The following is a 24,555-nucleotide window of genomic DNA, read 5'->3' as shown; positions in this document are numbered from 1 at the left end:
AAAAAAAGTTACGTTTTTGCTGCACTGAAGAACGAGAGCGACATCATCAACTAAGTGACTGATGCTTCCCTCCGCCAAAAATGGGGAACCGGCAGCGTGGGTTTGCTCGTGCCTTTGTAATTTGCTTGTGAAACAGGGTACTGTACTATTTTAAAGTGTATCGGAGTGTGTTTCTTTTATCCAATATCCATTTTAATAACTTGTTTTATTAATTGTTTATTGCCAAGTAAAATCCGACCTAGCTATAGGTATTGGTAAAGTCGGTCAAACTCTACTATAAACAGTGAATCCGTATTTCTAATTCTCATAACGTCCCCTTGCTCATTCAATTTACCAGCCAATGAGGTGGTAGTAGTACACATACAGGCACACATTTTTGCCAATACAGTTTAAGAGCATCAGTTAGAGCATGTTCACATTATACATCAGAATGGGGAAAAATGTCAGCTTGGTTACTCTGAACATGACATGGTTGTTGTTGCCAGACTCATGTATTCCAGTAACTGTTGATCTCCTACAGCAGGGATTGTCATACACAATAGTATCTCGAGTCAGTGGTTGCTCTGTTGGTGGGAATGTTGCTGATGACAGAGACCAGATTCCGGACTGGTTTTAGCTGACAGGATTTGGTCGCTCAAATCAACACTTTTTACAACCAAGGTCAGTGGAAAAGCAAAACAGACTACACTGCGAACCCTGAGCTGGATGGGCTACAAAAGCAGACGACCTTAATGAGTGGTACTGCTGTCAACTAAGAACAAGAATCTGAAAGCAGTTGGCACTGGAACTAAATAGATTAAACTAAAAAAAAACAAACAAAAAAAAAAACATCACTTGGTCTTTTTCCAATCTTTAACTGTCGAGTTAAAGTGAGCCTCTGCCCAATCAGTCCTCAGATTCCAGTTCTTGGCTGACAGAAGTAGAAGCCGATGTGGTCTTGTGCTGTTGTAGCTCATTTACCTCAGGGATTTGTTTTAGTCTTGTGTATCCTGTGCATTTTTACACTCCTGATCTTGCCAATTCTCTTTTTACCTACGTTCTCACTGTTGTGGTCAGTTTCACTTGGACAGCCGAAGAGCTCCCGCCTCAGCAGGTTGCCATCATACTCCAGGAAGGTCAGATAAAGATTCCTGAAAAACTCCACATGCTTGTTCTTCACCCGCAGCTTTTTAGGCGAATTCCAGTGGATCACCTGGAGAAATTCACAATAAAAGTATTTCAGAAAGAATTTTAACATCACACTTGTTTTTTTTTTCTTCTGCTCTGTACTGCTTTTACAGCGACTACAACTTCTTTATTACACTGGCATTGCTGTACATATAGACATTATTTTCTTCTATTTTCTCCTGACTTTAGCTACCAGTTTGGGAACATAAAGGGCAACACATTCTTCCGCTGAGACACCTACTACTTGCCAAAACATCTTTTCAAATGCCAAAACAAGTTACAGGAGAAATGAAATGGCCCTGTCCTGTATACACAAGCTTTCACACTTGCAAGTGCCCAGTGTGAGTGTGAGTAACAAGAGGGAAAGGAAGACCAGACAGCCCCCTTTATCGACTGTGCATGTGCTTATACTACTGCAGCAGATTAATTTGGTCGTCAAATACAAAGTGTGCTGTTGCCCTATTAACGAGTCGTAAGGAGCCACTCATTGTTATGTGGGAAATGAAAAGGTGAGTTTAAGAGCCACAGGGCAGCAGCAGCTAACAGAAGGTACCAGGCAGCCACTACTGCAATGATACTCACACACACACATAGACCACACACATGTACTACGACAGCAGATGGTCACAGTCAGCAGGAGAAGAATCGTGTATAGACCAGCACAGACTCTTCTTTGCTGCCCCTCCCTCATCAACTTGACGTTTTTTTTTTTTTGTGTGTACATATGTACTAGGTCTACGATCTCTCTATGTTTTCAGTCTCGCCTTCTCTTCTCACTCACCTTGAGGTCGGACACATCTCTGTAGCACTTCTCGGATCGTGTGTGATCAGACAGCTGGACATTCCAGAAACAGGGCAGCTGGTGCACCAGGAAGGGGTTCTGTTTGATCACAGCATTAAAGATGTCCTGCAAAGCACAAGACCTACATCACACATTCCATTACATCAGCTACAGGCCTTACAGCTCTCATGCGTCCTACTCACAATGCATAAAAACAGCAGTTTGACAGGATTAGCTGCCCCATCGTGTATGGAAAGTATTATATTCGTACATTTTAATCCATGTTGCCCTGACAAGAAGGTAAACATGACTGTTCAACCCAAGAGCAAGAATGTCACAATCATTTTGCTTCATGATTCAATGGTATTTAATAGAAATATTTAAAAACAAACAATTCGATACACTACAGTAATCTGTGCAAACAATTACAACTTTTTCAATACATCATCATGCAGAAATCATAATAAACATTTCGGCCTCATGCCTCAGTATCAGACTGAAAAAGCAGTAACATGATGGGCCCTCAGTCCAGAAATCAAACCCATCAATACCACTGGCAGCTAAATACCAAACTATTTCACTAATTAAAAGGGCGTGAGCTTAATGCTTTTTTTTAATCCAGGACTGTATGCACTGGAGTGGTTATAAGCTGGAGAAGACATTGTTACAGGAAAAATTGGTGCAAATAAAAAGTGATTATATTACTGAATGCTGGCTGAAACACATGCTGAAAGGATCAGAGATGCCCAAACTAGGACCAGTGGGTGAGGTCATTCATTCATTATTTCATTAGAGGTCACTGAAAAGCTGTAATTACTATTATTCTGTTTTGCACCTCTCGATTGATGCTCTTGCACAACTTTGTTCATGTTTACAAATACACTCTTGTTTATAGTTCTCTTTTGCACATTGTACTGTATAACATATACAGGTTTACTGGTTGGCGCTAACATGTGTTTTGTGTATCTGTCCCACACTGTCTTGTATTATGTGGTGGTCTTTTGTCTTGCACTATTTACACCAGGTTACACACGATGCACTTTATGTGGCAAAGACAACTTACTTAAGTCCTTAGCTCTGTGTTGTGTTATGTAGCTCTATGTTGTGTTATGTAGAATGTAGTTTCTGGAGAAACGGTGTCTCATTTTACTGTGTACTGCGTCAGATTTATATGATCGAAATGACAATCAAAGCTTCTTGACTTGGGCACTAAACTCTATTGTTCTATAAATTGGATTGTTACTCATTGTACTATAAGTTTTACTGAACTAGAACTTAAAAATAAAAAAATAAAACCGCAGAGTCATGTTTCTATTTCTTTCTTTTTAAATATTATGAAATCATAAACCCAGCAGTGCTGTTTCATGTGTGGGAAGTGGTATCTTAGTGGTTAAGGCATTAGACTTTTAATCCAAATGTTCACGAGTTCAAATCCCACTCACACCAAGTGGTCACTCCTGGGCCCATAAACAGGGCCTGTGACCACAGAGTTGCTCAGTTGTATGACAAATGTAAGTCACCCTGGATAAGAGCACCTGCCAAATTTCATAAATGTAAATGCAATTGTAAATAAATGAGAAGAACTATGACAAATTCATCTTTAATTTACCGTTTGGTAAAATGCAACAGTTATTTTTGGCTCAATCAAGTTAGATTTTTGGCCCTTGAAAGAAAAAAAGCTTGTGCATCTCTGCTGTAAAGACACCGAAGTACCAACCACGTTTAATCAACAATTAAGTATTACACCAAAGCAGAGTAAAGTCTTAAATCAGAAGGGGGACATTATTTTTCCAAAGCAGCAGCTCTGGTAGTAATTCTGACTTTAACAAACAAAAGATTTACATTAATATGCTTTTTCTTTTGCTATAGTTGTTATAGTTCACATGGACTTGAGTGGTTGACACGCCACAAATGCGTGAGATTGTTGATATGGTGAGGTTTTCTGGTGAGAGTTGTTTAACATTTCAGTGCTTCGTAATGGTCAGTAAGGTTTCCGCCATGGGTAAGCCTTAAGGACAGAAGAGCTCATCCAGCACTCCAGTTTCTTAGTCACATGACAAGCTGCAAAAATAAATAAATAAATATATAAGAGCAGCTGGTGAAAGAACAATTGTTTGAACCTGCTATAATCGAAGTGATAATGGAAAATAAACGTAAGCTTATTCATGGATGGTCCAACACCATAAAATTGTTATGTTTTCATTAAAAAATGTGAAGAAAATATTGCTGACAAATCGCCTTTGTATAACTGCAACAGCAAACTTATTCTATGGTGCATTTTTCTGGAAGAAATTCTAATCAGGTCATCATAAAAAACCATCAGATTCTACCGAACGCTATAATGAACAACCAAAAAGCCACTTTTTTGAATGCACACAATCTTGTCTGGTCCGCAAGTGCCCTGCGAGAGATCGAGAAGATAACAAGGCAGAGCGAATAGCAGTGATGCAGGTAACAACTAAATTAGACCATTCAGGGGTACAATACATTCAGTTCTAAAACTGGACTGTGTTTGAATTTCGTCTTTGTTTGCAGAAATATGAACTTATAGAGGATTACGCAGAGAGGCACTACTAGAGACTGTGGTGGCAGAATCATCATAAAAGGGCATCAGTGTACGAAGAGGAATGGCATAAGATGAGATAAAGAGGAAGGCAAGAGAGAAAAATCAATGGCTGAAGGACATGGACAGTTTATCTCTCTCCAGGTCCTTAAGCCACTCATGTTCTTAAAAGTCCTCACCGAGGTGCTTAAAGATGGCATTTCAGACAGAAGGGGAGGAGAGAGAGAGAAAGAGAGAGAGAAAGGGAAGAGGCAAGAAGCTTTGAGAAAGAGAAGAAAGATCTAACCCTTAGCATGGATGAGAACGAAAAAAAAACCCTTAAGCCAGAGGATTGATTCTGCAGGAGAGGATCGAGGCATACAGATACTTTAACGCTATCTAGTTAACTGTTTGAAGTGTTGCATACTTGAAAGAAAATTAAGAACGACGATACTGTGAATCAGACATCCTGCACACAGTGCTGCTGATGCTGAACATGCAGGAGGTCAAGAAACACTCGGTCTGCAGATAAAAAAAAGGAAAGGTGACGTGTAGAGAAAGCTCTGCTATTTTCTTTTATGTCAAAGTGAAGATCATATCAGTCAAGTCAAGTCAAGTCAAGTTTATTTGTATAGCGCTTTTCACAACAGACATTGTCTCGAAGCAGCTTTACAGAAATCAACAGTGAATGGTGTGCATTTATCCCTGATGAGCAGCCATGGCGACTGTCTTTGTCATCAGATCTTTGTCCTTGAAACTTTAATGATCGTCTTTAGACTGAAGACTCTCACTGCAGAAAACCTACACCTGAGACTTATTCATTAACGTTACATAATAATCTCTTTGCAAAAACCACCATATCAACAATTTTAGGTTTATTATCAATGTATTATTCAGCGTAGATTGTCCCTGTGTGAGACTTAGTGATGCATCAGAAGTGCATTAAAATCACCATCGATAATAAATATCATAATATAACCCCCCATTTGAATTAACAAAGCATGTTTTACAGCTAATGAATAGTTTTTCAAGGTGTTTTGGGATCTTTTTGTACTATCATCATTATCATCATCTTTGTCGGAGAAATACCTTGTGGTGCTTTGACATGTATTGACATGTAAATGAGGTAATAGGAGCCTTTAAACTGCTTTCTAGGCCACAAATTTGACTCCAGTCACTGTGGCGCAAAGATGTTTAGTTCTGACACAACTCTTTCAAATGGAACTCACCGGACATACACACTTCCAACCAAAAAAAATAAAAAAGTTGATTTTTGTGTGTCGGTGAATCAGATCATCATTTTGTTGCAATTGTAACTCACACACTAAACACTAGGGGGCTCAAAAATCTACAATTGCTCCTTTAAATATGAAACAGCAGTCTAGAATAACACGGTATTGTATGTATGGGTACCTGATCTGCTAGTGATGTAGATAGCATGCTCATCAGTTCTCTTTCTGCTGTCAGTCTCCACATCTGCTCCCATCTGAGCTTCCTCAAACGATCTAGCAGCAGGAGAATCACACCTGTAACACACACACACACACACACACACACACACACGTGCATTGACAAGGCTGTATACATTGCCACGATAATCCACAAACGATGCCCTTTTAATAATTATGACCTTGATACTGCCATCAACCCATAAAGCCGAGCACTAATGTGCCATCAGTCAGCTGCCAGACACATGCTTAGAGTAAAGAAAGCCACATTAGGAGGCCCTCATCATGCACTGATGAGCGTCTGATTACTTTAAGCAGAATGGATGTGGTGCTGAACGCGGTGTGACAGTCGAGTGAATAATGCGACGGAAGAGTAATGAGGGTTATGGCATTCGTCGGGAGTGGCAGCGATCTCGCTGGATCGAATGAATCACCGAATCATTTCATGGTTAACCAACTGCAAGTGCGCGGGAGACACCGACCGGTATTCACAGCATCGTAGTGGAATATTCTAGACCGGTGTTTGAGATGCTTCAGAGAGTGATGTTTACTCTAAATTGACGTGAAAAAAAAATGTCCACCTTGTATAGATTGATTTTAATGAGGCATTGCGTGTTTGTGGTGCTAGTTTGTTGGATGATGAAGCATTTTCATGACTCTTTTTAGATGTTAGCATTTTACTAAAGTCGCATGCAGGAGGACGCTGGAACTCTAAAAATGGCATCTTGATAAGCCTAGAACCAAAAGATTAGAAGACAAACACTGGGCTCTCAAGAGTACAAGTGCAGCTACACTATATGGACAAAAGTATTGGGACACCTGACTTTTCTAGCCATATGTGGTTCTTTCCTGAACTGTTACCACACGATTGGGGGCACACAATTGTATAAGATGTTTTTGTGGTAGCATTCAATTTCTTTCTTTCACTTGAGACCCAAACCTTTTTCCGTACACAAAACCAGCTCCATGAAGATATGGTTTACATGGGTTGGAGTGGAAGATCTTAAGTGGCCTGCTATAGAACTCTGACCGTAAACTTTGGGATGAATTGGAATCCACTCCAGGCCTCCTCACCTCATCTACATCAGTACCTGACTTTACTAACACCCTTAAGGCTGAATGAGCAGAAATCCCTACAAGCACAATCCCAAATCTAGTGGAACATCTTCCCAGAAAGTTATTATACCAACAAACGGGGACTAAATGTAAAATGCGATGTTGAAAAAGCACATAGGAATCTTATAATCAGTTTCAAACTTTTGCCCATATAGTGTTTATGAGTTCAGAGACTAGACTCTGAATTATTGATTTATGCTATGATAAGCATTGTGGTGTTGACAGAGGGGTTAACATGAAATATATATATTTTTTTACTGCTGGACAGAATAAAGGTATAAATTTAAACTGGAACCTAATCAGCAGGTAGATAAATGGCATTGTGAGCAAAGTACAAAACCATCAACCAAATTACTAAAAATAAAATAACAACAGGTAAATTAGAATGTTTTAATTAAAAAAAAGGGGGGGGATTAAATAAATCGTGGATAAGTTGAAAGTATAAAGATGAATATGCAAGTTCAGGGTTTTCTTTGAGGACTTGCAAAGTATCTCTTTGTGGAAATGATCTAAGAACTTATCTTACTCTTATTTTTCTTTCTCTTTATATGAAACACAACAACTTCGGGAGATGCGTTAAAAAAAAAAAAAAAAACTGGCACAATTGTCAAAAACACTTAAGAGTTCTGTTAGCGTCCTCCCTCAGGGAAAGAGCTTAACATCCTAACGCTTTACACTTAACTGAATTTTATACCACCTGCTTAGGAGCTGCAAAACAATTACTGAAGGAAAGCTGCAGGCAACACGACTACTAAACTCAACATCTTTAATATATCCTTCCCCGAATCCTGCTGCTGCAGAAACCTCGCAACGCAGTGTTGAAACGTTTGTAATCTATGGTTTATATCTATAAACCTCCAAAGACTTGTTCCGCTTGTCTTTGGTACCAAAAACAATATAAAGTGAATGGAATGCTCTACAGCCCCAATAGCAGCAATGTTGAAGCCTGTTTGGTTTTGCAGAGAAAAAGGACTTGGGGGGAAAACGTAACGGAAGCAAAGAAACCTATTCCAAAGATCGAATCTAATCTAATTCTTTAGGCACTCGATCAAGCAGACTTTTCATCATGCTCCTTTAGCAGAGTGCGTCGAGGGAATTTCTTTCACGTAGTTCGCCAAGCAAATTTCCCATGTTTTTACCTTAAACGCGTTAGAAAACACGTGGAGCGGAGCGACGCCGCACGAAATCGATTTCTGCCACAAAGGAACGACATGTTGAAACTTTGTAAAGTAATTATTTTAAAATACAGGTAAAATCTAGAGGCGTAAAAATATTGCATACCGAACAATACATTCACCAGACTTCATAAAAAGTGGGCTAGTTTTCATAGTAGAGCAATAAAAATCCAAAATGTATCAATCACAGTCTTCCAGCTCTGGGGAATTTTTTTTTCTTTTATCTCGAAACCAGGACAAAATACAAAGGTTTAAAAAAAAATTAATAAGAAATGGGTTTTTAATCTGCACAATATTTGCTAAGTTATTTGTTGTAGATATGAGCCTTTACTCGCGAGAACAGGGGTCACCAACCTTTTGAAACTGAGAGCTACTTCTTGGGTACCGATTAATGTGAAGGGCTACAAGTTCGATAACCACAAGTCAAAATAACACACAAGTTCTGAAATAACAAATTTGCTTAATTGACCTTTAATTATATGTATAATTATTGATATTCATCTATATCTAGTCATCTATTTTTTAATATTGTCATTTTCAAATTCACACCAAAGTGTGATTTAAAAAAAAAAAGCAACAAAAATAATTAGATGCAGCTCACTGGTAAGCGGCGCTATGGTGAACTATTTTTAGAAAATGCCTGCGGGCAACTCATGTGGTCCTTGCGGGCGACCTGGTGCCAGCGGGCACCATGTTGGTGACCCCTGCGCTAGAAGAACACACCGGACTCAGAAGCAAATCCAGGGCTACGGAGAGCAGCATGACTCAAACAGCACAAGCTAAAAAAGCCTTCTGTTTCAGAAACACCTCTTAAGAGTCAAACCAGTTAAAGCTTGGCCAGAAAACATACATTTAATTAGGCATACGCAGTTTGTTAAATTCCAATATACAGATTTTGATTCATCATGTGCTGGTAAGCGTTTGAACGGAGCACACAAACACCACGCAAACATAAATTCAAAACTACGCAAACACTATTTACAAACTTTGTGTCATTGTTACGTTTTAACTGCTGCTCTTCTATAATGTTTAGAAACAGAAATCTATGACAAATATCCATCTAATGGAAATTAAATATGGCAAAAAAACTGCTACACCTGTACTGGAATAGCAGCCTGACTAACCGGTGTTGAAGCCTCGACCTAGAGCAGGCCATGGCCGATGGTTCTTCCACAAGTTCCCCAAATACCAGTCACTCTGATTCTCCACCAGCCCAAGCACTTGCTGACCTGAGAGAGAGAGAGAGAGAGAGAGAGAGAGAGAGAGAGAGAGAGAGAGAGAGAGAGAGAGAGACAGACAAAATCTTAATAATTACTGCCAGTCAGTCAATCAATCAATCAAGCTTTATTTGTATAGCGCCTTACAGCAACCAAAAGGAGCACAAGGCACTTTCCAGTAAAAACAACACAATCAATAAAAATATAAGAAATATAAAAATGTAAAAATATAAGAACACAAAATATAAGTAAAATAGCAGTGAAGCAGGGCTACGTGTTAAAAGCTTGTATGAATAAAAAAGTTTTCAACTGTGATTTAAAAACACTCAGCACAGTGATGGATCGGATGTGAGCTGGGAGTGCGTTCCACAGCTTTGGTCCCTGGACGGAAAATGACCGACCACTAAACTTTTTATATCGGAATTTAGAAATGACCAGAGAGGTAAGTCCAGAGGAACGGAGAGTTCTGGCTGGTTGGTAAACTGTTATTAATTCGGTGAGGTAGGCCGAGGCAAGACCATTGATGGCCTTGAAAACGAACAACAAAACCTTATACTCCACCCTATACCGCACCGGAAGCCAGTGGAGTGAGCGGAGGACCGGGGTGATGTGTGATCGTTTTGAGGTGTTGGTGAGAAGACGTGCTGCCGCGTTTTGCACCATTTGGAGCCGACTAAAAAGAGAATGATTGAGTCCAATGTAGAGAGCGTCAGTCTTACTTTGTCTTCATTAATCTTGTTATGCTTAACCCAAAGCCTTCACCTTCATGATGCCCTTATCTGTTTCGCCAAATGAAATAAAAAGGCTGCTCTCATTTGCATAAATCGAGCATCTCAAAAATGTTTGGGGCTGCACAATTAAAGAAATAATAGTTGCAAATGGATGTGTACTCTAAAAGTTTCCAAACTGCAAGGTTAAGAGCTTGGTCAGACAAAAATCCGACCAAGCCGAAGTTCCAGATAATTCCACTTAATGCGGGTCTGTAACCATAACACTGTACTGAGTTAAGGGCTTGTTCAACTAAATAATATAATGCAAAAATGTCCTCCATAGTGCTTCTTAACTAAACTTATTCTTTTGGTTTGAATCCACTAAGAGACACATTGGCACAGGAGTCCATGAAACAGCAAGAGAATGGAAGTGAATGAAGTGAAGCCTAGACTTTAAAAAGGTACAAAAAAAAGGAAAGAAACGTACAAAATGCAAATCACTCAAAAGCAATTTAAAAATATTTTCCATGCTGTTTCATTGACTGTTCTACGATCAAAATATTCATACTGCATTAAAATTGTAGGTTTGTATCTGTAGATGATAATGTTCAGGTTTCTAACAGAAAGGATGTGGTTCAAACAAATGTTTGCTGGTTTACAATCACATTTTAAAAGAAGTCAATGCTGAAGACTGGGCAATGGTTCAGGCTCGTACAGATGGTGCAATCTCGTTTTATATAGATTTATGTGGAAGAACACGTCCTGAAGTCCTTTCATCATCTGTGCAAGAATTTACAATGAAAAATTTATACGGATTGAAATGTGAAGCGCTTCGCTTGAACAGCTGATGAAGGACTACGGGAGAAAACAAGGCTAATTATTTCAACTTATTTACAAAAATGCAATGTGTTGGAAAATAGACACTTTGCTGCAGATCAGAAAGGATGAAGAGGTGAAGCAATAAAATGGAAGGGTGACTGATTACAGTACAGATAACACAGACGGTGACTTCGCAGGAAATGAGGCAAAGTGAGCATATTTGCCTTTAGGAGCATGGAAAGTAATAATGCAGGAGTGAGCATGCGTGTGTGTGTGTGTGTGTGTGTGTGTGTGTGTGTGTGTGTGTGTGTGTGTGTGTGTGTGTGTGTGTGTGTGTGTGTGTGTTCCTCTAGACAGAGATGACAAAAGTACACACATCATTCACTGAAGTAGAAGTACAGATACTCATGTTTTATAAGGCTCTGGTAAAAGTTGAAGTTCTGACTACACTTTTTCACTTGAGTAAAGAAGTTTGGGCTCTGACATTCATTCATTCATTCATTCATTTTCTCCCGCTTATCCGTAATTCGGGTCGCGGGGGCAGCAGTCTAAGCAGGCCCCCGCCTTCGACTGCTGCCCAATCCTCACAGCACCGTCCGTTACGGTCCCTCCTGCAGGTGGTGAGCCCACGGGAAGGGGGCCCCACGTCACGGACCTTGATATTTCCCTCGTAAGGGCTCTGACATGTTCTTAAGTAAAAAAAAGTAGTCATTACCTGTTTTAATGTCACACTGGTAACTGGACCTCACATCATATTAATATATTGACATAAAATAATTTCAAATGTTGTTATCTCTTGAATGTATCCAGGCTGAACAACCACCATATAGAACACAACAGAGAAAAGATGATGATGATGATGATGGTCAGGTGATCAGGAATGTTTCTGTTCTCAGTCATGTTTACATCACTGACTCCCTCTGTCTCATCTACGTAAGGCCTATTTCTTGTTGCCTTCTGCCTTGCTTATTGTTATCTTCATAGGCCAGCCTACATCTGTGGTCTGTGATAGCCAGGAAATGACACACCAATAGTAAGCCATTAAAAGCCACGCAATGAGAGAAAATAGATTGATGGGCTGAAAACGGCCTGAAAAAAAAACACAACAGGAAAGGCACCACCTGAGGACACACTGGCACTCGACTATCTCCGTTGGGATTTTCCAGTTAAATTCCCGCTTATTACTGGTTCCTTCCTTAATACGAGGGGCGTTTAAGTCAAACCGGGACTTTAGAGTTTCTAAAATAAAAGAACTCATTTCAAAAAAGTGGAAACTGCATTTCTTTTTCGTCATACTCTCCTGTTACATTTATACGCCTATCCCAGCATTTAACTAACGCCTGGAAAGATTCAGCTTAGAAAGATTTGTCTGTACGCCTGACCCGTGTTTTGACGGCCTGCTTCACTTCGTCATTAGTGCAGAAATGCTGATCTCTGAGGAAATCTTTTCTTTCAGACTTGAACTTTTCTGTGCTGGTTAAAAGCAGAACGCTGTCTTGGAATACAGTGTGAACAAACTTTGCGAAAATGCTAATTTTTGTGAATGATCGTGTTCACTCTTCCCACAGAAAAATTCGTCCCTTGTGCAATTTCACGACAGGTTATGCACCGATTATCCAGAATCCAGGGACGACTGCTGTGGGCTGGGAACCACCATGATGACGTGCGCTGCCTATCATTAATAGGACACATTAGCCACATACTACTGCATGTAGCACCGTCACATTAGCATCCATTTTATCCCTGTACAATTAAAAGTCGAGGTTTGACTTAAACGTCCCTCATAGATCAGTAACCATTTTTTTTACTGACATGAAACAGAAACTATTCTAAACTCGATATTATATATATCTATACAGTAAAACCCAGACCGAGTGATACGTCATCAACTAAGCGACTGATGCTTCCCTCCGCCGAAAATGGGGAACCGGCAGCGTGGGTTTGCTCGTGCCTTTGGAAATTTGCTCGTGAAACAGGAAATGACACACCAATAGTAATTTTGCAAGTGAGTTTGCTCTTATCTCCGTTTTCTCGTACAACGGGGTTTTACTGTATTCTGGGTGAGGGCACATGTAAAAAAATAAAATACAATGTTTTTTAATTAAAATTCAAGCAACAGTTTTGTGGGTGAAAACTAGAATAACCACATACACTGTAACCAAAAATCAAGCCGAAAATCATCCATAGACAGAGTCTTAGGCTACGATGAGCACAGACTTATTAAATATGGACAGATTGGAAAAACATCACCTGTATGATGAATCTCTATTTCTGCTGCAATGAGATCAGCATTAACACAAAGAATCTGTGGGGTGCAATGACAACTGACAAAACAAACAGGAACTGTCTCTCTAAATGTAATACCTATATATTATTCTAGATAGTTATTGAGATTAAAATCTTTTGAACATCACAGGGTTGTGTAAATTATTGGGCAAAAAATGCTATTTGAGAATTTCCTCTAATGGATGAATTAAAATGAGAAGGAAACCATGTCATCCCTTTTACCTGTCCAGTTTTACTCTCTTGAAGCAACAGATGGCTGTGGCATCATTAAGATTCAAACTCAAGAGCCTTCTATGATAAGGTGAAGGTTTTTCTGTTGCACCAGTCAGGAACTTGTCCGTCAGTGAATCTAACATCCTGAAACTGGTAAACAGTTTACAGTTCAATTTGACAATCTGGAGCTCAGGGAGTATTTGACTTTGATGTTCTATCTAATTGCTTTAATTCCTCAGATATACATCAAGTATGTAAGCAATGGCACTCGTGGATGTGCAAGTAAAGTCAAGTATCACACAGAAACCCGGCTTTACCAACCTGCTACAGTAATCTGTTGAAGCAAACTTGTGAGAAATGGTATATTAATACTTACAACTATCCAGAAATTCAATTAAAAAGTTTTCTTGTTTGTATCTGACATAAACCTTGGTGATTCAGTGAAAATGTAAACACCAGGGCTTTCCTTCTGCAAATAAACATCAACAACAAGTGACTAGGGAGTGTGCAGTGTCTCCATATCTTCTCTAGTCAAACCTAAGCAGAGGCAATTACTTGCTCACAGAACCGCCCCAAAAGAGATAAAATATATCCTGGATTAGAGGGAAGTTTCGATTCTAGGTTATTAATCCCTGACGCTTTCCACTGTTTACCCTGCATCTCATCTTAGCCTTGTGAATGATCTGTTGTGTTATAGGAATTGCTCTGGGCAATCCTCAGCCTCTGTCAGAGCCTCCCTCTCCTCCTGCAGACATAAATACGCTCTTATATTATTGATCTGCTCGACAGAGACGCATGTGTGTCCTGAAGTGCTAAAAACTTCAGGAGAAGTTTGGAGGATCTCAGTGGAGAATCCCAGCTGCTTCACATCTCACTTTTCATATTTTACACACACACACACACACACACACACACACACACACACACACACACACACACACACACACACACACACACACACACACACTACGTATACGTACGTACGAGCACGTATTTTGAATTCATATATCTGAGAAAGTGCACTTGTTCTCACAAATCAAATGGTAAGGCTTTAAGCTCAATGCTGGAGGCCAATACTACAGATGAATCTATAAAAAAGGGAAAAAAGGGTTTCTAAGCAACCCAAGATGTATACAATGCATGCTACCTGGTACATTCAAATCTAAATATACTTACTTCATACATACTTCATATATAAAAAGACAACTTCTCACCTATTAGTCTAAAAATTCAAAGGAAAATACAGTGTCCTGACCAGCTGTTTTATACCATGCGGTACAGAATCTGCACAACCTCCAAACCCAGTGTATTTTGAGAACAGCAAAAAAGATAATCAGGGTCTCGATAGACCATCAAGGTCAATTAGAACAACTACTGCATCTGCAAAGCCACAAGTATTGCTGACATCCACTTTCACACATCCCCTAAACTCTTCATTTTCAATATCCAGAAGGAGGTACAGGAGCATCCCTACCAACAGGCAGTCAGATTACTCCACACCCTGCTGCTTCCCAATACCCACCTGGACTAATGAAACTCTTAACCCAGTACTACTAAATACCACTATGCAACGCACTTTTACAAATCCACATCAGACCCTTAATGGAACACAAAAATGCATTGTGCTGCTACACTACTAAACATCAACATTTTACAGACCATATTCTATGCATTTAATGTTCTGCACTTATCCCACGATGTTATTAATTTGCATTTCATGCAGCTTCGCATACTTGTGTAGCACTTTGCTGTACCATGAAACATTATTTAGTTCCAATGTATATATGCGTTCCGAAATTATTCAGACCCCCTTGATTTTTCAGACATTTCTAGACTTTTGTTTTAACGTTATCATTACTGGGGGGGGAAATTAAATGATTGCAGTATCAGGTTGCAACAAAATGAAAACTGTGAAGGGGATCCAAATATTTTCAGAATTCACTGTAAGCTATATAGAGGAATGACAACTATAAGCCCACTTGTTTTGACTATACACTTTTGCCATCAAATAAATGAGACCAAAGCACTGTTGAAATTCTTGAAACTGATTAGCCAGTAAGTACTGATACACTTACTTTTGTTCGATAGCAACCAATCATTCACAGGTACTTGAATGGCTTCATATAATCCAACTTTAATAATACATGAAAACTTTTTATGTAACTAAAAATATTATCATTGTTATGTTGAAGTTCACTGAGGAGACTTTGATCAAATCCTTCAGAAGTCGTCTCCAGGGCACTGTAACAGACAGAAGGCAATGTAAAACTGTAACTTCAAAAACTTTAAGACTGTAAAACTATGTGGCTGAGGCATGGCCATTTCTCAGAACGTTCCATTAACAGTTCAATTCAGCTGAACCTTTTGGACAGACAACAGAGGGTAAATTGTGCACATTAGCAGGCATTGGTGCTCTCTCTCCACTAATGTGCTATTCTGCTTGAAATGAACAGTCCTGGTGCATTTATTGATGGATGAACAATTTAAAATCGCTGGGAATGTAGACCTTGTTCATTTAGAATGAAATGTGGGTCAAATCTTACAGCTATTTGTTTTTATTCAGTTTCTCACTGCACTTAATTAAAGCAGGAAATAGGAAAATATCAACTGCTCTGAGAAATCACACAGGTATCTATAGAATCTGTAGAAACCCAAAACTGGGCTATATAAACAATTAACTTACTACACAAATGGTTAAAGCATGGGTACATTTGCGAACTGTATGCTGCATTTTGGTCCAAATATAAATATATATTTCTGCAGCATGTTCAGCTCACTTAATGCAGCTGGGGTCAACCAGAGTTGAATTATAAATACTGTATTTTATTGTAATATTGTAGAATAATAATGGTGCAAAACAAGTACTGAGAACTACCGGAGTTGGGATGGATGTCACATTTTCAGCGGTAAAGTCTGAAAAGCCCATCTGAAGCACAGACCCTGCTTTATCTACTACTTTCATATCGCAGAAACTAAAAAACAAGGAAGGTAAGAGAGAGTAGGAGCTAAATTGGCATCTGCTTTCACTAATAGTCACACACTTAAAGCTTGCAGGATGTTACAGGATGTGCCTCAAACTAAAAACGCTTTCAGAAAATATCAAGTGAAGCCCAAAAAGAGAGAGAGTGAAGTAAAATTAAGCAAAAGGCAAGCGGGAATGATGATGGGAGTGAACGGAAGAGACAGCGCGAATGTATGCAATGAAAACTGAGGAAGCAGGCAGCCGAGAATGGAGAAGTAAAAAAAAAGGGCGAGAAAGAGTGCATGAACGTGACGCTGCATGATAAATCCTATTCATGAGGCGAGTTCATTCAGAACCCTGCTATTTTCCCAGAGACAAAGGTGGTGTGCTGTCGTTACTGGGAGCTTGAGAGTCATGAGAGGAACTAAAAAGATATGAAGGAACTGTGTGTGTGTGTGTGTGTGTGTGTGTGTGTGTGTGTGTGTGTGTGTGTGTGTGTGTGTGTATGGGTGGGTGGGAGGGGCAGTCTAGTTTCTCTCCCATCGAGCTCTCACTCGACACACTGCCACGCTCACAGCACTAACACACATCATTTAACTGCTGCCACTGCTGATACGCAGCCTGGGTTCATGGTGAAAGCTTGATGACTGAACAAACACTGATTAGGATTCCAATAGTATTACGCCTCCCCTGTAAAGCATCATGATGTGATCATTTTTCCACTTCGTCACATAAAATCTACAAACACTAGCTTAAAAAACATTCTGCAAACCAAAATATGCGATACTTTACACTTCAGGCGGTGTGTCATTTTATTTCGGAATCCAATGTCGCATCAGTGGCTTGAATATAAAATTAGATGTCAAAAGCAGATTCTACTACATATAAGGAACTCACTGCTGATATAATATATAAGAGCTTCAGGTGTGTAAAGCAGAGTCTCTTTCAAAAAGCGAGCATGTCAACAAAAAGGCTGTTCTTGCCACTAGATATAGCTCTAAAATTTCAACCAAATCTTGTTAGTCCTTTTTGTACTTTGGTTCAAAGTAATCTATTGACTTCTAAAATCTCATTCAAATTCATTTTGAACTAGAATAGCTATAGAATAGAATGACTAAAATAATAAGAAAATGCGAGTGGTGAAAAAGTCGTCACTTGTTGTCTGTGTGAGGGTGCGAGACACGATTTAGCGTGTAGATACACCAAACATCCGGGTTTTGTTTGTTAATTTGCAAGGGGGGTGGGGCCAATTACGTTACATGATGTCACTACATTACCCAGCAATGAACGCTCTTCACTGTGCTGAGTGTTTTGACACGTACATGTCCAGGTTGTTGTAGTTTCACCATTTCGCATATTTCATTTTTTCAAGGCACAAGCGCTGTGGGATTACATGGCGGAAGTGTTTTGATGTGGTGAGTGAAAAACAATAATACTAATAAAAAAGAATTAGCGAGAAAGTATTCCACCTTGTTGTCTATTACCGTCTCCAGTGTGCATCGCCTTAGTCACTGATAATCAAGAGTTATTGATTATTGCAGTATTATTATTATTATTATTATTATTGCGATATTAAGGCTCCGAAATGATTCGCGGCTCGGTGGAGGATGACCCCCTGTTCGGTATGTCAACAGATTCTATTTGCAGCTCTCCTTTCCACTCACCATTGCCTCTGACTCATGCAAATTCAGGGTATGAAGCACAAAAGGATCTTGATTCCCCTCAGAACGAAAACCCTTCTTTGCAAACCTTTAGCAAGATTAAGCAACATTACGATCACCCATTAAACAGTACGGGTTGCTTACACATTAAAGTGTTCTATTATTCTAATCATGTCTCAGGTTAAACATAAGAATGAATCCATTATTTTCCAAAATGTCAGGATTTGGCCCTGAGTCAAGGACTTTATTGTCATTTAATGGGTTGTAACTTATCGGATTCACAAGCTGTCAAAAATACTCTTTGTGCTCGTCTATCTGACACAAATGCACTCTTCTACTGACACCAGTGAGAAAAACTTTTCGGAATATTTTACAGCCACTGAAGCTCAGGTATAAAAAAAAAAAAAAAACAGCATTGCATAAATCCTTCCAAAAATGTAGCTGCATTATTTATATATTGTTAACTAGGTTTTAAATTCACAGTGCAAATTTCCTAGAACCACCATTCATTTACTAAACATCTTTATTTTGGTTTCTATTTTGCCCCGATTGGGTAAATATATGAGCCTTTTATCTATAATGGCCCTTCACATGATTATAACAAAGATTTAATCCTGGCAAGAATGGTAGATGTGTAACTGAGAAGGCGTGAGAGTCTGACTGCACTCCTGCTTGTTATTATAATGCATGCACTGTAGTGTAATGTAGTGTACAGGGAAGGAGAGGATTAGGGTAAGGAATATCCTGATCATGCACAGGAATAAATGGGAACCATAAAGAGGAATCTTCTCCATTCTACTTTAATTATGGCAGCGTGTAACATACTTAGCAGAAAAGCTTGCATGCCTAACCAATCACATTAATCTGATGCCAGTTTTACTTTAAGGCAGAATCAGAACCCAGACACTCCACACCGCTTAGCTAGCAGCAAGAGAGAGAAAAGGGTTAGGCTTAACCCAAGCTGGAAACCCATGATGGGTCAAACATGTAATGTGCTATTTCTGGAAGAAATCCAACACTGCAAATTATTCCGATATCAGCAAAGTAAAGAATGGTGGTGGTACTGCCATGTTGAGGGGCAAAATGGAAAAGAGCTTTCTTTAGGTATAGCAATATTACAATTATTCTAGTTTTTTAAAGCTCATGCTTCACATGATGTTCAGGTTTTTTTTAACCAAATTTGTCCAGAAACCTTTCAAGAACATTGTCTCGAAACATTGAGAACATTGTGTTCCCTATAAAACTCTGGGACCTTCCAGGAACGTTTGTATTCATATACATTATGTACATGTACATCAGGGATAAACATCCCAATTTAGTTGCAGGTTGTTACAATATAGAACGTGAAAATGTTCAAAGGGGGTTAATACTTCTGCAAGGCTCAAATAACTATGCAACAAAAAGGCAACTATTAAGCTGCACTGTATCAGCTGCACTCTATTTTTTTTAAATACATACAAATATATAAAGGGAATTACTAATGCTAAGGATTGACTTTGACTGAAAAGTTGAATAATAAACTTACTTATCTATTTCTAGCAAATCTTTGTGTTAGAAAGCAACAGAGAATAACATTTATTCATGTTTACCTGCAGCAGTGCTTTTGGCATTGTTAGAGATTTGAAAAGTTTCCTATGATAGTGCTTTTAAGTACACCTGTACCAACTAGATGTTTTTGATTGTAATGCTGCAGGTGTTGAAATTAATAAGGAATTAATAAGGAATAAATTGTAATCCTTTAACCAATAAAAGCACCTGGGACCAAGTTTATTGTTTCTTTTGCTACTAATTATCATGGGGAACAAATAGTACACTTTTGTTAGAGAGCCTACTGGTATGTGGAAACTCCACGGTGTTTAATAGACTAGAATTTAATAGACTAATTAAAAAAAAAAAAAAAAAAAAAAGATCGCTAGTGTGATGTAATTAATGTATAACAAGCTACACTATATAGACAAAGATATTTGGATGCCTGACTTTTTCAACCATATGAGTTTCTTCCCTGAATTGTACAAAGCGAGCTCCATGAAGATATGGTTTACATGGTTTGGAGAGGAATATCTTCAGTGGCCAACTAAAAACCTTTGGGATGAATTGGAACGCTGACTGCAGCCCAGGCCTCCTCACCCTACATCAGTACCTGACTTTACTAACACTCTTGTGAAAGAATGAGCAAAAATCTCCACAACTACAATCCAATACATTCTGGAACATCTTTCCAGAAGAGTATCGGTTATTAAAATAGCTAATGTGGAATAGGATGCTCAAAAATTTCCTACTCATCTCATGGTCATAATAATAATTATAGTTTTTTATCCCATCTTCATGTTTTCTAACATAACATATGGTTGTTTTTTTTACACATTTGTTACACATTTTCTGTACACAAATTCACCAGTGTTTCGTCTATGATCTTTAGTATTCTCTCAACTTTGCATATAAAAGATATTTGATTCTGGTTAGTCTTTATTTTTAGACTTTGGGCTGAAAATGTATTGTGTTTGATTTTGGTCAGTGATTCCAAATACCCATGTATTCCTCAGCCTGAAATTATTATTTTTTATCTGTGAAAAATATTTCAACCCTCAGCCAGATCACAGCTTGGCAAAAAAAGAGAGAAACCAGATTCAGCATGTAATTATTTGCTGGACTGATCAAAGAGACCCCTCTTATATGTAAGCAGATAAAACTGAAAAACAATAAATCAGAAGAAAAAGCTACATTCAAGACAACTCATAATAATTCATTTAGAACTCAAACAGTGATTTGGACAATGCAGTATAATGTTGGTACAATACTGGAAACGGTGAAATTAATTGAAAACCTTTAAATTTGTGAAAGACAGCCCACAGCTCAGCGATGTCCGTGGCGAAGGTGATATCGGTATCTAGAACGATGACTTTCTGCAGGTTTGATGGCAGAGTCTTGGTCAGAACCAGCTTCATCAGGCCGTAGATCCCAGAGTAATGCTTGTTGGGGATCCATGACACTTCAGACTAACACACGTATACATGCAGACAAATGATATTTATTCAATATAGCGCTAACACTTTGGTACAAATAAATCACATTTTTATCTAATTCCCATTTGTAAAGATGATTAATTAAAGGTACACTTTAAATGTTTTATTGCATAGCAAAGGAGAGACTCACCTTCAATTCGTCTGCATCGTAAAAATCCACTCGGACAGCTGGCACCATCCAAGTGTGAAAGAGGGAGGCCAGGATCTGCTTGGCAATGGAGTCTGTGATGAAGTGGAAGTGAAGAGGGTTCCGTCTGCCACGAACACAAACACCATTGGTGCTTTTAACATTTTATGGCCATAGTGTTGTAAACTTTTGGAAATATTGATGAATAAAATGAGTTTACAACATTAATGGGAACACAGAGGGATTTCCTATGACAATTATTATTATTTTTTTTTAAATAAAAAGAAATAAATATATTAGAGGTAAAATGAAAACCTTCAACGCAACACACATTCATTCACAACGTCCTTTCTTTATTAAAAAAAAACTCAATAAATAATTTTTAAATCAATAAACATTTGTTTATTGATGATTTACTTCATTTAAAACACCATAATTACTTCAAAACATTAACAAGAGTATTTTGAGTTCCACTAATAATAAACATACATTTGCCTAAAGCATCCATATTTGTCCATCTCCATGTTGATTGGAGCAATAAAAACTTAAGTATTCATTTAAGGTACATTTAGAACAGATAAAAATGTGCAACTAAGTTTTGACAATCACGAGTTAATCAATTGACAGCGATAATATATATAGAATGCCTTAGATGAGAGCAATACTGTCAGAGAACCACCAGCCCTGTTTCCCTCCAGGGCTCACACTCTCACTCAGCCTCTCCCTGCTACTAATCACCTACACCTGTCCTACTCCTACTAATCACCTACACCTGTTCCCCATATTTACCTGTCCCCTCTATAAGGTCCCTACTCCCCCTCACTCACCGTCCAATCTACCAGTTACGACCATAGATCACCCAGACTTCCTACCTCTCTTGTTCCCTGTGCTTCCATGCTCCTGGCTACGCTTCTGTGGAAGCACTCAGTTAAGTTTACCATTCCAGTCACTTCTTTAACTTTTGTGTGTGTATATTGAGACAATAAACGACATTCTGTTAACTCCCGGTTTCTGACACCTGGTCTATCCGTGACACATGTTGCACAGAAACATGTATTGTATTTTCTAATGGTTTTGAAAGTTTAAATTGTAAATATAAAAGTTAAAGTGAAATATATTACACAAATAAAAGTTGAAATATATTAGTATTACAGAACTTCTATGGAAAAAGGTATACTCAAAGCCAAATAAGATCATAATGTGCTCTTAGGCTCAGAGTAAATGTCTTTCTCCACTAAATGTATTCCAATTTATTAGTTCATTAACTAAAATGAAGGTATTGCTTTATAACAAACAGCCAGACAGACCCTTATAAAACCAACCAATATATTATCTCGCAAAAGAATAAGGTTCCGTCTAGGTTTAACTATTGGCCCATCAAAAATGCCCTTTTTACTTATCTCAAAATTTGAATACAGAAATTGGAAAGTGTAGATAGAATGTAAAAAAATCTATATCCTATATTTTAAAATGACTCTTCAATTAAAACTAAATGGTATTGCCAAAATGCATATTTCAGTTTTCAGTACATCGTGTGTCTTTATGGTTTGTGTTCTGCTAAAATGTAATTCGATAGATCATTAAATATATTGGACAGGATAAGCACATTTGTCTACTAACTAGGTAACTGACTATTACTATTACTTATAACTAATTTACTGTCTCTAGGCTTGAAACTAGATTTATGACAAACACACATCATGTTCTTAGATATCACCCATTGGCTAGAAACTAGAAAATTCACTGTATATTTAAACATAAGGTCTGAGATGTCAAAGAAATAAAAGAACCTAAACAGATATAAATATATAGACATAGGAGACACCCCCCCCTTTTTTATCTTAAGAAAACCCTTGTCAGGAGGGTTTGTAAAGGCATCTGGTTGAGTCAAGAGTCTGAGGACCAGGATTCAGTGGGATGCATTAAAAAAAATTAAAACAGATCCAGTAATCAGTACATACAGCATTCGTTCATTTATCCTTGGTAATTAAGTGTTTAGGGTCACATCAGTTAGAATTGAGCTACTACTCTGTTTATATTTGTGAAATAGAATCAATTACATTCATTATTATATCATTATTTAAGAAATATAGACACTTCTATTTAATTCCATTTATGTAAGAGAGCTAAGATTGAGGAACTATCAGGACCATGATGCTGACGTTGCTGGCTTTTACAATTTTTTTCCGGTGCTTGCAGGTTACCATAATGAAAGGGTTCATATTTAATCCACTTCCAATTTACATGTGACCACAGATTTGGATATTGGTGTATTAAGCAGATACTGATGCAATACAATACCACTACATGAAGAGAAGGATGGATTCAAGTGGGCAGAAGCATCTGTTTAGAAATGGCTTCCACAAATAATCTCAAGGGCTGCTCTATTCTTCCAATCCATTTCTTTTAAGACCAAGGTTCTTTGTTTGCTACTTGCCTTCTAAGAAATCATTTTCCAACAGGAGATTGGGAGATAAAGCGAACACTACTTTTCAAATTTACAGACATCTACGGGCCTGCCGAAGTCAATGCTGCTGAAACACTGAAAAGCACTGCCTATTTCACATCTTTACCCTCAGCCAAGTATTCAAGCAATCCTTAGACTCTGTATTCTTCTGTACACATACTGTCTATTGACTTTTTCCTGCAGAGTATCATTCTTGCCCTGAAAAATTCAGTTTCTCAAATAAAGTGAACAATACATCATAAATCATAACGACACAGCACACTGGTGCTGTAGCATGAGTTCAAGCTCATACTGACCTACAGTTCAACTTTCCAAGACAATTAATCCATATGCTGTGTACAAAATATGCACAGTTTTTTATTTCTGCCTGATAAGTAAATTAAAAACGGCAGAAAAAGGGCTGCGTGTGAGATACTGGTAACCTGAAATCAGCAAATCGCCTCACGTGAACAAAACGATCTGAATCCGGCAGATGCTTCAGGGACATCATTAACATTTTCTTTGCTCCACTTCATAATTGAAGCGTAATAACTGTAAATTGCAGACAAACTCATTAAGAGATTCTTTCCACACAAATAAGCCTCCGTTTCGTCGTATCAATTGTAAATTGTCTAAATAGAATGTGATACTGTACCTCACAAAAGTGACTAAACCCATCACATTTCAGCAAACATTTTAGTTTATCTTCTCAAGGGACAATACTATAAAAATGAAACTTGTATATATTTTAGAGTAGTCAATGTGCAGCTTCTATAACAGTATAGATTTACTGTCCTCTAAAAATAACTCAACTTACAGCCATTAATGTCAAAATACTGTAACTGGCAACAACATTTTGTAA

General features: G+C 38.2%; 1 protein-coding gene across 1 annotated transcript in view; it reads right to left on the bottom strand.

Annotated features, from left to right (window-relative positions):
• Positions 1-24,555, bottom strand: part of LOC310719077 (xylosyl- and glucuronyltransferase LARGE1) — a 73,555-nt gene that overhangs the window by 16,542 nt on the left and 32,458 nt on the right. Inside the window, exons 5-10 of the mRNA XM_083528398.1 lie at positions 21,251-21,374; positions 20,922-21,093; positions 9,354-9,458; positions 5,904-6,016; positions 1,949-2,074; positions 1,037-1,192 (exon numbers count right to left, since the gene is read on the bottom strand). Of these exons, the coding sequence (XP_083384524.1) occupies positions 1,037-1,192; positions 1,949-2,074; positions 5,904-6,016; positions 9,354-9,458; positions 20,922-21,093; positions 21,251-21,374 (796 nt within the window). The remainder of the gene's footprint in view (positions 1-1,036; positions 1,193-1,948; positions 2,075-5,903; positions 6,017-9,353; positions 9,459-20,921; positions 21,094-21,250; positions 21,375-24,555) is intronic.

This window comes from Silurus aristotelis (assembly GCF_946808225.1).
Source record: "Silurus aristotelis genome assembly, chromosome: 24".
In the NCBI taxonomy this organism is placed as follows: Eukaryota; Metazoa; Chordata; class Actinopteri; order Siluriformes; family Siluridae; genus Silurus; species Silurus aristotelis.
The sequence above is the reverse complement of the archived record's forward strand: the minus strand, read 5'-3'. Positions and strand labels throughout refer to the sequence as shown.